This window comes from Triturus cristatus, chromosome 9 (genome assembly GCF_964204655.1).
Source record: "Triturus cristatus chromosome 9, aTriCri1.1, whole genome shotgun sequence".
Classification (NCBI taxonomy): Eukaryota; Metazoa; Chordata; class Amphibia; order Caudata; family Salamandridae; genus Triturus; species Triturus cristatus.
In genome coordinates, this window is record NC_140592.1 from 1,232,671,317 (window position 1) to 1,232,684,591 (window position 13,275).

The 13,275-nt window shown below is 47.0% G+C and overlaps 1 protein-coding gene across 8 annotated transcripts in view; it reads left to right on the forward strand.

The window, feature by feature from the left end:
• RASGRP1 (RAS guanyl releasing protein 1) overlaps positions 1-13,275 on the forward strand; it is a 326,343-nt gene that overhangs the window by 301,628 nt on the left and 11,440 nt on the right. For all 8 annotated transcript variants that reach the window (XR_014968959.1, XR_014968958.1, XR_014968960.1 and 5 more), the window contains 5 exons: positions 810-919; positions 2,690-2,834; positions 4,304-4,340; positions 5,707-5,859; positions 12,858-13,168. Coding sequence is in view for 4 of the 8 variants with exons in the window: in XM_085627323.1 (XP_085483449.1) it covers positions 810-919; positions 2,690-2,834; positions 4,304-4,340; positions 5,707-5,859; positions 12,858-13,168 (756 nt within the window). In the remaining 4 variants the exon portion in view is untranslated. The remainder of the gene's footprint in view (positions 1-809; positions 920-2,689; positions 2,835-4,303; positions 4,341-5,706; positions 5,860-12,857; positions 13,169-13,275) is intronic.

The window sequence follows — 13,275 nt, forward strand, 5'->3', positions numbered from 1 at the left end:
TCCCAGCCACTCAAGCCCAAACAAAGATGGCACCTATTGATTGGCCTTACCGGTGGAGTCTCGCTAAAGGCGAGTGGGTTGTTTGTTTTAAGGTGCAGGTAAGTGGACTGTGCAAGCTTTGAAACAAATATTAAAACAAAGGTCTCCTGACACAACAATTTTAAAAAGTTTTATTAGCAGCAAGTTTAGAGTTAAAAAAAGCGCTGTGCTTAGGCTTCAAACCCTCGTAATCTTCCCCCTTTGATGAGAGCGTTCTGCAGCGGCTGAAAGTCTCCGGTCTAATCTTTACAAAACTGAGGAGCAGGTCTGTGCTTTGAAAGAACTTTATTGGGCGCCAGAAGTACAAATAAATAAAATTCAGACTGTTCTGGCAGGCTTGAAATTATACAAGGATTTTAGTGAAATCTACTGTCAGAAGTTGACACTACATAACCAATCAAAGTCTGGCATAAAGTAGAGATAACCTTATCAAGGAGAAAATATAGAGCTGAAGATCGTAAAAGAGTAGAATGTATCTGAAATGTATGTGCTGAGCCCAAAGCAAGAGTAAAAAACAAACAGAAGCCTTACTACCAGAGTAGCTGTGTAGACTTGCAAAAAAGGTATGTGGGATCTTTAACAATACGAATGAGCACACTGAAAGGAGACATAGGTACTTACTTGATGGTGGATGAATAGCATACATACAGTTGACAGTGAAAAGGAAACAAAGGATGTGCATTAAGTATATTATAAATTGTTACTAGTTACTAAGACCTGCTCTTGAGACCTTCTGCTAAAGGCTATTACGTTTCATTGTTTCCACCCAGTCTGTCTTCAAGAACTATGACCATGACCAGGATGGGTATATTTCGCAGGATGAATTTGAAAAGATCGCAGCCAGCTTCCCTTTCTCCTTCTGTGTCATGGACAAGGACCGGTAAGTGCAAGATCAATGCTTCATGAACAAATAGACTAGTCTTTTGAATAATCTATACCTCCTGAAGGCTGGTTGGAGCAGGATAGAAGGCACAGAGCCATTCCCATACCAGAACTGTGACTTTATCCATCTTTGTGTCTCCAAGTTTTTCACTGTAGTCCTCGGTATTATAGTAAATGTTCCACTTTACCCTGCATCTAGACACCTGTCTGAATCAGGATCTTGTATATGTATCAGATCCGAACAAGAGATGTAGGACCATTCCTTGACAATTTTAAGGCAATTCATTTGTGCACAAAACGGCAGAATAAAATGCTGTAAGTACATTCCCTTCTTGCCTCATTCAACTTTTGTTGAGCTAGAGACACAAAGACAGTGACAACACCAGATAGACCTATCCATCTTCTCCTCTGAGGTACCACCCCCATACAGAGGCTCCATCACCTTCTCTGTTTCCAACTCCTTCTCTGCAGTTCTATCTGCTCTACTGAGGTTCCAGCCCTACCACTGATATTCCATCACCTTTTCTCCATTTCCACCACTTCCTCCAAGGATCCACCTCTCCTCTAAGGTTCTTCAACATCCTGCTTCCACAAACTCCCCCTCCAGTTCCACCTTCCGTCTGTGAGTCCATCACTTGTTCTCCAGTTCCACCTCCTACCCTGGGGTTGTACGTCACCTAAATTTCTGTGTCTTTTTCTGAGGTTACAACTCCTTTTTTTTGTTTTTTGTTTCCTTCACCTGCATACCTACTGTTGGTTACTATCTCATCCCCTGATGCTCCATTTTCTGCTCTCCTCTTCCATCTCCTTCACTGCAACCAACTCCTCTATTTCCATCTTCTGCTCTATGCTTCACTCTTTGTTTATGAGGTCCATCACCTCCATCTCCTGTTCTCTGCTTCCATCTTCTCCTCAGTGGTTGCTCTACTCTCCTGAGTCTCAACCTCTTCATCGAGTTTCTGTCTCCTACTCTCTACTTCCATCTCCTCTTCTGAGTTGCCTTGACTGCCATCGCCTCTTTTGTTTCCATCTCCTGGTCTCTGCTTCCATCTCCTGCACCGAGATTCTATCACCTGCTTTCTGTTTCCCTGTCGTCTTCTGACATTTCTCCCCTGTGCTGAGGTTTCACCTCCTGATATAAAAATGAACCTCTTCCTTAGAGATGTCATCTTCAGCTTTCTGTTTCCATCGCCACCTCTGAGGTTTATATTCACCATCGCCTCTTCTATTTCCATCTCCTGTTCCATTTTTCATCTCCTGCTTTCTGTTTCCAGTGCCTTCTCTGAGTTTCCTTAGCAGCTATTGCCTCTAGTTCCACCCCCCCCGCTGTGATTCCTCTCATCTACTGAGATTCCATCCCCTGCTCTGAAGTTAACGTCCTGTTGCCATCTCATCTCTCATTGTTTCACTGCTGTCACCTCTTGTTCCTTTCTGCTTCAATCTTCTCCTCTGTGGTTGTTTATTCCTTCAAATCAGGTTCCATCTACTGCTCTGAAGTTCACCTCCTCCTCCTCCTCTGAGGTTTCATCTCCTGCTTTCTATTTCCGTCACCTCCTCTAGTTCCATCTCCTCTGAGTCTTCCTGTACTTCACTGAGGTTCAATCAGCTTCATAGTTCTTTTCCTTCCAGTGGGGTTCCGCCTTCTTCAAGGTTCCATGGCCACCTCCTTGTTTCCATCTCCTTCTCTGAGGTTCCTTCAGCCCCGGCTCCTCCTTTGTGATGCCACAACCTCATTGGTTTCAGCTCCTCTGTTTTTCCTTTTTTGCAGGGAAGGTCTGATCAGCCGGGATGAGATCACCGCCTACTTCATGAGGGCCAGCTCCATCTATTCCAAACTGGGCCTCGGCTTTCCACACAACTTCCAGGAGACCACCTATCTTCGGCCCACATTTTGTGACAACTGTGCTGGATTTGTAAGCCTCAGCAGATTTTTCCCATGGGAAGGGGGTGGTAAACGGGGATGGGAGAGATTTCTATACATCATCAATGCAAAGCTTTGCAGTTCTATTCCGGTCATGCAGCAAACGTTCACTGGTATTTTGTGCCAGCAATCAACCCAATGGTTGCCCTTGTATTCCAGGATTCAAGCCCCCAAGGGAGAACATTTTATCATTTATTTTTCCTACAATCATTTTGCCGCAGTGGAAGTGGGCATATGTAAGCATTGCACACAGTAGATATTGTACCATTATTTATACCATTTCCATCAAAGGTACGCCGCTGGTAATCATTGTTGCCTCAAAGGTCCTCTGCCTTCAATATTTGCACGGTTACATGTGTTTTGTCTGCAGTGATGCCCCATCACTGGTGCTGTTCCGTAATGCTTGACTTGTCAGCAGTACAGTGCCTGTAATCATGATATTCAGAAAGGATGGCAAGCCTGTAATCAAAGAGTCAAAAAAGGTCCGACGCCAGTTATCAATCCGAAGTATGACACTGAAACTGAGTATCAAGAATAGTTGGACTAAGTGTGCCCTGCTCATATAAGTTCTCTAGATACTAGGAAAGCATTTCACTTTACAACTGCCATTAATTACAAGTGCGTTCACTCTGACTATCCGCACTCTATGCCTGCCCTCTGGCCGTCACGTAGGGAAGACACTTTATATGTCAGGAAACTGGCACCAAAATGTATTAATAATGTGTGCCAGGCTTGCTTCACAAAAGCGATGCAAACCTAGAGCAAATGTTGTGATGGGATTGACTTTTCAACACACATCATGATTGTGTTAGAAAGTTTCCTAAAATAATGTAAAGTAGTGTAATGTGTGTGTATGGGCGTTCCCATGCAACCACTCAGTGGGTTTGATGCAAATCTCTATCTAATAACATTGGTAGAAAGGGGGTTGTGCCGGAAACTGTAATTGCCTTGAGGCAGGTGCAATAGTGGAGCATGTTTTATAACTCTCCACATTTTTCCAACTTTGCATGTGTGCTGCACTGTACAACACACATACAATGTGGGAAAAATATTAATGCACAGTTTTTGCACTGGAAGGGTCTGCTTCCAGTAACATAAACATAAGCTTTACAGAATGGTCATGTGCGCTGGTGCATGGCAACTTGAAGTGTGCCAACATAGGAAAAGAGGGGAAAAGGTGCCATACCTTAGTAGATATAGTGCTGTTCTGCTCTCTCCCTTTCATGCAACACAGCACTGCATTGTATACAAAAATGGTACATCTGCCCCCAAATTTGCATTGGTTTATAAATGTATATACTGCCTAAAAGCAGTCTTGTAAATTCACTTCAAACATTGGCTAAAATAAACGGAACCTGCAGAGCTGCTACTATATATGAAGCTCTTGTAAATGCTTATGATGCCAAAAACTGTTACAATTAAATATTTCCTAACGCAAATGTATGTTTTTATGTTTTTCAGCTCTGGGGTGTTATCAAACAAGGATACCGGTGCAGAGGTACGTTCATGCAGTAACATTTGTAGCTAGCAGCTCTGGGGTGTTATCAAACAAGGATACCGGTGCAGAGGTACGTTCATGCAGTAACATTTGTAGCTAGCAACTTGGCTGCGGGCACTGTTGAGTCTGTGTATAGTAGGCCAATAGTGAGCTGTTCATCTCTGCCAAGAAGAATTCAAGATTTAGAATGTGATGGTAGAGGACAGACACTATGTCAGTCTAGTGTAAGAACCCTAGGAGCAGCATGCGTATCTCCACCAGGATCTCCAGGCGAATTGAGAGTATCCCCTAGAAGTGCAAGGCTAATCTAGCACACCCTGCTCAGAGAATTCGGCAAATTGAGTGCACCCCACAAGAATTCCAGGATAATCTTTGGCAGTCACCTAGGAGTGCCATGCTAATGGAATGTACTCTGGTACAAGCTGGTCTAGTGAATCCCTTTCGGAGTAACAGACTTATATTGTTTATTCCCTAAGCGCAGCCGAAAGCCAAACTACATTCGCCTGTATGCTGTAGCTCAAAGTAGTGCATGCTTCAAGGGACAACAGTGTGTTGAACTGGTGCATTGCCCTACCACCATCGGCCAATCTTGGGCATTGAAATTTTAAGGATAAGAAAAATATTTTAAAAAGACACAAATTGGTACATTTTACTGCGGTGTTGCTTTTTTAATATAAGCATACTAGTATAAAGAATGTCCACCCTTTTTGTCTCATTTCACATATCGAATTGAAAAAAGTTTTACTCTTGAGCCATGGAGCCAGTGACAGGAACACGTAGTAAACCGAGTCAAAGGGCCCTGTTTACTTTCTGTAGTTTTTACTCCTTGCTCTAACCCTTAATTCATCAGTAGCAAATTTATTTGTCCTAGATCATACAATTTAGTTAAGTTCAAAAGTCTGGATTAAAGCCTGACTGAAGTAAAGAAAAAAGTGATGGAAGGAATGCTTCAATTAATCTCAGTCACTGGTAATTACTCGTGGCTGCATCCCACTCCTTTGTCTTTTTGCCCACAATGCCACCTCAGACTAGACCCGCCATATATACATCAGCCTTGATACTGCTCCAGTAGTGCTGCCTGAACTACTAAGTCCTCTCTGAACCGGAACACAAGCAACCCAAGACCAGTTCCACCCTAGTTGGGTCTCTTCAATCGGGTACAGCTCGGTTCCAGTAGCAAAGTGAGCACAAGACACATGTTTGGGCACACGCATCGCCCTTAGGGCATCAAACTGAAGAAAACCAAAAAAGTGATGGGCGGAATGAGGGCCTCAGTCCACTGGTACCAACGCCAAGTGGCATAGCTGCTACTATAGGACACCTCCGCACCGTACTGACAGTGACCCTTATCTTTACCTTTCCACAGACTGCGGCATGAACTGTCACAAGCAGTGCAAGGAGCTGGTGGTGTTCGAGTGCAAGAAGCAGTGCAACGGCTCCACAACGCCGGAGAACAGTCCCAATTCAGGCATCACGGCGGCGGTGCTATGCCCGGCGGGCATGAAAGGGCTCATGAATGGTGAGTGCCAGACGGAGGGCGTAAGAGGGGTACAGAACACTGGATTGCTCAGGGATTTGGGGGAGCCTAACATGATGAAAGCAACATTAACTGTTTATAAGACAACAATTTTTTTTTACTGTATTTTATTTAGTTTGGTTTTTGTTAAAAAGCAGTGTTGTAGAAAAGGTGTAAAGTACGAAAGGGTAAAAAGATGCGGAGCTGTATTTTTCAATCTGTGCCCGAGGCGCTTGGGCTTTGGAAAGCAGGTGGAATGAGGGAGCAGGAGTCTAAAGTAGCCCATGGAAGGATCAGCTCCAGCAGGTCTGTGCAAGCGCCCCAGGCCACATCACACTTAGGCCCAGACTCTGAAAGGTTTAGAGTCAGGTTAGCGATAATTGTTTTATGCTAACACGACACTAAACCCGTTTTGCGATTCACATACTCATGCAAAATTCCTTTGCATTAAGGGGGTGTTACATGGGTGTTCCCATGCAACCACCAATACTTTTTGGTTTAAATCTTTTAATTGGTTTTAGAACTCCAAAAAACAGCCGCCCGCTACATCCATCGGCCAGTGGGGAATAATAACTGTTTTATTAATCTGAGAAAAGAGTAATAGTGGGGCTGAGACGTATAACAGAAGATGGGAAGAGGGGAAAAAGAAAGAAAAAGGGGGAAGGTGGGCTCGACAACCCAGGAGGGGAGACACCGTTTTAGGTGTAGTCCTGTTACAGTTGTAATTCCCTAGAACCTGATATAGTGACTCACTCCTCCGTGCGAGCCGCCTGTACGAGGCGGAGCACAAGTAGGTACACTGGGCACGTCAATTCCACAAACTCGCTTGCTAGGAATCTAAAGGTTGAGCCCCATGTTTTATCAAAGCGTGGTAGCATGCCTTTGACTCCCGCCATCAGCTTTTCCATTCACACAAGTTCCCACATTTTATGCAGCCAGTCGAAGTGGGTCAAAATCGTGGTTGTGCCCCATAAAATAATCTGCTTAGCTGCTGCAAAGTAGAGAGTGTGCAGGGACACACAGTGCTGGAGGCAGTGTGGACAAGAGGGTAGCCTAACGCATCTGCTATGGGCTTGTCCAAAAATCCAGCAATTCTGGTCAGCTATCCTTACAGATATAGTGGATTAAACAAGGATAGAAGTCCCAGTTAAGAGAAACAGTAACAAATAGACAACTTATAACAGTATGCTCTCATAGCAGGGAGAGAGTATCTCCAAGTAAGGTGGGTCCCTGATCCTTGCATTCAGTCCTCCCCATGTTTCAGGCTTAAGGTAAAAAGAGGAGCCCCCCCCAGGCGAGGATCACCCAGCTGAAAGCCTTCAGCCTCCCTGCTGGTGCAGTGATGAGAAAGCTCGTAGGCTAGCTCTCGCACGGGTCTATGATTCTACTGTGTCTGACACTTCTTCACGTTTCTGGAGTTGCCGAAGGAGTGCCTCTCTTTTTTTGGTGGTTTCAGATTCTGTGGGTTTCGCCATGAGTTCCTTCCTGGGCCCGGCCCCCTGATCTGCTGCCAGCTTGCTCCCTTTTTTTGTTTTGAGTGCCCCCAGATTTGTCTTCTGATGTTAGATCCGAGCCCAAGACCAACCTTGCCTCCTCCAGTGTGCGAACTACATGCGTTTCCTGGTACCAGATGAAGGTCAGCCGTAATGGGTGGCCCCATTTGTAGCGCAACCCCTTTTCCCTCAGGAAGGCAGTGGCCAGTCGCAGTGCTCTTCGTCTCTGAAGAGTGAGTGGAGACAGGTTCTGAAAGATGCCCACCTGCATCCCCTCGAAGGATATGACCGCAGTATCTCTTGTCGCCGCCATGATCTACATCTTTTGTGTGTGAGTGTAGACAAGTGAGGATGTCCTGTGGCTGACCCGGTCCCATCGCTGGTTGCCCTGCCCTGTGTGTGAGGTCCAAGGGCATATCTTTATCATGTAGCTCTGGTGTCGTACCACTAAGTCTTCCAGTTTTCCCACATCTGCCTGAAGTGGAACCCCCTTAATTCGAATTTTGGAACTCCTGGATCTGTTTTCCAGATCTTCTAACCAACAGCACAGCTCCTCGTTCCACTATTTCAGTTCCAAGAGTTCATGTATGTGGTCCTGCAGTTCTTCTTCTCTGCCATCCCCCGTTCTTTCGAGGGCATCCACCCTGTCCCCCAGTTCTGTCAAGTCAGTTTTTAGGGCTCTGATGTCCCTGGCCACTTCCTGGCGTAAGGCTGCAAAATCGTTCCACAGGGTGCCGAGCAACTGTTCCATGAATTAGCAGGTAACTGTCACTGTGGCCATGTCTGCTGTTGGGGCCACGTCGCTCGCAACACTTGAGGCGGGGGGGGGGGGGGTGAAGGGGGGGACGAGTCCAGGCATGTTTCACTTCTCTAGGTACCAGACTTTCCTAGTAGGTCCTTAATGGAACTATCTTTTTTTGCCCGTCTTGTGGCAATCTTGGGGGGGGGGTGGATCCAGTAACTTTGGGCCCCGTCTCCATGATCAGGTATAGAGCTCCCACTCAGGGATTCACCTCTGTGATTTACGGCTATGGCCAGAGTCCAGCAGTAGTATTCGGAACCCACTCCCGTACAGAGGCAATAGAGGTGCTCCGGACGTGTGGACTGTTCCCCCGGGGTCAGCGCTCCTCCCAGTTTGTCTCAGCATCAATGAGATTGCTGCTGCTGCTGCCTGGGCCTTCACTCTGCACAGCTTGCTGCCCCACACTAGGCCTCACCTACAAGCTCAGGGGGCCCTGACCATCACCAGAGGCATCGCGCGTCTGCAAACCCACAGGGCCCGGTGTCTCTCCTAGGCCTCCCTTTCTCTGACAAAGACCCGCCGCTCCATTCCTGCAGAGGGCCCAGGGACACCACCTCTGCTCTGGCTTCCTCCCAGGCTTGACCGCTCACCTCTGCTATCCTCCATGCGATCAGCAGGTCCGGACTGCTCCTGGGTTGTCCCTGATTGCAGCGACCGTGGGCCTCCGTGCCCCGGCTCCCTCTGTGTTCCAGAGGCCACGTACCACTGCCAGCGGCCACACCACTCCTGTAGGTCACTCCGCATCTCCAGTCGCCCTTCTCCATGAGGCGTGGTAGGGGGTCGGGACCCCTCGATCACTCATTCTAGGCCTCTGATGCAGACTGCTCGCTGTGCTTCTGTCTGCCCCAGAGCACCCAGGCTTCGCTAAGGTAGGCTGCAGCACACCTGCTTTCCAGTGGCTGCGGGTGCCGTAGTCACTGCCCGTGGCGAGGCAGCCTGCGTGCTGCTTGCCGGTTACAGACTGGCGGCCGCACCCCTTGGGTTCCGCTAGTCGCTGCGGGGGCGAGCCACCGCGTCCCCGTACCTTCCCTGTGGGTGCCACTCACACCACCCGCAGGTCTACTGCCAGTCGGGGTCCTCTCTGCTGCTCCGGCTTCAGCCTGCCTTTTCACACCAGGCTGTGGTCCTCCATCTTGGCGATCGCGACTTGGTTTCGCGGCTGCCCCCACCACAGGCCTAATCCACTGCAACCCTGCATTCTGCTGTCTGCCCCAGTAGTCCGCCCACCTCGTAGGAACCGGCATGACATTTGTTACGCCGGTGGGGGCTGTATTGTTGCTAGTAAAGGGCCTCGCCCGGCAAAGCTCCGGAGTCTAGCGGTCACTCCGACGCCATCTTGGCCACACCCCCCCATGCTTTTGGACACTAAACTCGCTTCACTAACATTAGTGAAAAGGGATTAGCACCCAAAAATTTATGCTGCTGAAAAGCAGGCGTTAAACGAAGAAATGTTTACATTTTTCCGTGCCTTCCCTACTTTGCATGCATGATGCATTGTGTAGCACACCTACAAAGTAGGAATTGCTTTTGGACATGTCTAGGCATAGTATTTTGTACAGGAAGAGTTCCTTCCTGTACAAAACCTATGCTAGACTCAGGCACGCACCCTAGCGCTATGGTATACGCCTTGCGGACGGAAGCTGAAATCAGCACCTGAGCTAGGGAGAGGGGAGGAGAGTTTTATTTATATATATATATATATATATATATATATATATTCACTGAAAAAACCATAGGTTTCACACAACTTATGGTTAGCTGTACATTTCACTCGTAAAAAACCAATGAAATTCCCCTGTTATAGTTAGTGCAGGCAACTATAACTCACGCGACCGCAATCTTCTGCTGATGCTAATACTGTATTTAGATACTTATTTGCCCATGTCTTCTTCCATTAAATTTTAGCTATACATATATTACAAATATTTTTTTTTCATAAAGACACATATGTCATCAGCAGAGGATTGCGGTCGCGTGAGTTATAGTTGCCTGCACTAACTATAACGGGGGAATTTCATTGGTTTTTTACGAGTGAAATGTACAGCTAACTATAACTTGTGTGAAACCTATGGTTTTTTCAGTGAATTTGCAAGGTTTTTTAAATGCTAATTCCTAACTATAACGTGTGAAACCTATGGTTTTTTCACTGAATTAGCAAGGTTTTTTAAATGCTAATTCCTAACTATAACGTGTGTGAAACCTATGGTTTTTTCAGTGAATTTGTACGTTTTTTTAAATGCTAAGTTACTTTACGCCATTCGTGGCGTGCGCGCCCACTTAACGCAGTTCGTTCCGTGCGCGCACGGTGCGCTTCGCGCACCGTGCGCGCCCACTTTACGCAGTTAGGGCCGTGCACGCACGGTGGGCACGCGGTGCGCTACGCGCACCTCGTGCCCACGTTACGCTACATGGGCCATGTACGCACGATGCGCTTTGCACACCGTGCGCACATGGAGGACATATGATGCGCTTCGTTGTGAAAGGTAATATTTTAATTTTTCACATCTGTTATATGCCATGCACAAATGGTGCACTTCGGGCACCATTTGCACATGGGGTGGAGAGAGTATGGATAATTTTTTTTTTTTTTTAATTTTTACCGTACGCGTACGGTAAGCATAATCGGCGAAATTATCGAAAAAATTAAAATTCCGTTTTTGGCCTTGGGGGATCTATGAGGACTCCCTCAACATGGCTAGGTGCTTAGGAGCTGTCTAAACAGCCCCTTTACATGTTTTTGGCCTTTGTTTTTTAACCCCCTAACAGACTGCGAGAGAGAAAATGGCGGCCGCCGCTTCCTGGTTTCGACCGATTCGAATGTTTACTAAGATGTAACAGCCAATCAGAATCGCGCACCGTAAGCTGGCTCAGATATATATATTGATTTAAAGGCTATTTTCTCAGAATCTACTGAACAGATTTACACCAAACCTACAAAAGGCACTTCCTTGACCTGTAGACTACATCTCTGCCAAATTTCAAGGAACTCTGTTCAGCCGTTCGGGCTGTAGCTGTGTCTAAAGGTCCTATGGAAAAAATGCATGGGAAAAACGCGTTTTGGGACCCCCCTTTTATCTCAGCCCCCGCTTGACGAATCCCCCCGAGACTTTCAGGGTAGGAGCGGAGCGGAGCGCCCCATTAGTTTTGAAAATTTCGCGAGGATTCGTCGACCGGCGCCAAAGTTATTCCAAATAGAATGTTGCGGTTTTCCTATGGAAACAGGGTCCTAACTATAACTACCTACTGGCGACCGCCAGTAGGTAATATATATATATATATATATATATATACACATACACACACCTCTCTCTCTTTCTCTTTTTCTCTTTCTCTCTCTCTCTCTCATGGGGCTGCATTGCATGACAGTGTTCAGAATCTGGGCCTTAATACCATCTGTCCATTTCTAAAGCTGCTCAACTTTCCTCTCCATGTGTCAGGCTGCTCCAGCTCTCTGCCCATGTTCCCACAGCTCCTCTGCCTAGCCATAAGTCTCAAGCTGCAGAACCCGCTTGTTCATTTGCTCCCACCTCCTTACTCCATCAATGTGCAACCTGCTCCTCATGTATGTATAAGCTTCTCAAGTTCCTCAAACTGTCCGTGGGCCACCAGCCCCTCTTGTATTTAAGTTTCTTGAGCTCTTCTGACAGTCAGTTCATAGCCTCAGCTTCCTACACAATTTATCCATGTTGGCTCAGCTAATCATGCCTTCTGTCCACCTGCTTCAAACTTCTCAAAGTAACTGCCCATGGGCCTGAAGGGTGTCCAAAGGTCTGGCCACGAGCCCCTGCCCTAAATGGCTTCACGCTAGATTTCAATGCATATGCTCTATGTGAACGAAAATACACAGAAGGCCACCAAATGCAAAGGATCCAGGTTGCACCCACCATCTTTCCATCTCCTGCTATGTTTGTGTCCGGAGATCTACACATCTACCAATGTGACCCAAGCATCTTCTGCTGTAAGTCCATTTATCCGGAGGTGAGACCTAAGCATCTCCTGCTGTATATCCATGTGTCCTAAGGTCTATGCGTTGTCTGTCAATGCAACCCAGGTATTTGCTGCTGTATGTCCATATGTCCACACATCTACACATTGTCTACTATTGTGACACAAGCACCTTCTGCTGTAAGTCCATGTGTCCACAGGTCTACACGCTAGGTCCATCTGCTATATGTCCGGAGGTGAGAACACTGTCTGCTAACATAACCCAAGCATCTCCTGCTGTATGTATGCGAGTCCCGAGGTCTATGCGGGGTCTGTCAATGAGACCCAAGTGTTTTCTACTGTATGACCACATGTCCGGAGGTCTTCACACTGTCTGCCTATGATATCCAAGGTTTTCCTGCTGTATGTCCACGTTTCCAAAGATTTCAGTAGGCTTTTGCTGTCTTCTGTTATGCCCATAGCTCCACACATGCCTCTCCAAGTGTCCCACATCACCCCATCGTCTCCCTGGCTGTCAGTCAGTGCGCGCTCAGTACAAAGCCTGCGTTACTGTCTCTAGCCTGTCTAGGCAGATTAGAATGTGCAATATTTACACTGTGGTGGGACCCATTCTGTATTTTCAACAAAAGACTAACTAAAGTTGCACACTGAAGTAGCACATCTGCCTAGAGGTATCTTAATCCATAATGTTAACTAGAAAATAGACATAACTTTACCCTGTATGAGCTGCTTGTCAAGCCTTGCTTTGTTTACACTCACAGGACCCGAGGAGGGATCCTTCACATTCCCCGGTGGGGACAGAGCAGGTGCCAGCGAACCCGCAGAAGAGTGTCAAGACGGGACAATCGTGTTGGTGGGCAGCTCTTCACCAAAGGTCACCCTGACGATAAACCTTGCAAACTTCGACAAAAGCACACAAACTGAACATGGCTTAGCCGGCTGCAATACTCCAGTCAGGCACTACGTACTTCACCACAGAAGGGCGTACGCCAAATGGGACAACAAGAACTCCACTCGCAATGCCAGGAACCAAGATGGTGCCTCATCACCAGCGCATCAGGAAGAGGACCAGGTACCCTCAACTCAAACTATTTGGGCTTCCTCATGGGAAATATGTGCATGCATAGGAATGGACATTACATGGTTTCCATCTGTCTATCCCAAGTCCCCATGAACCCC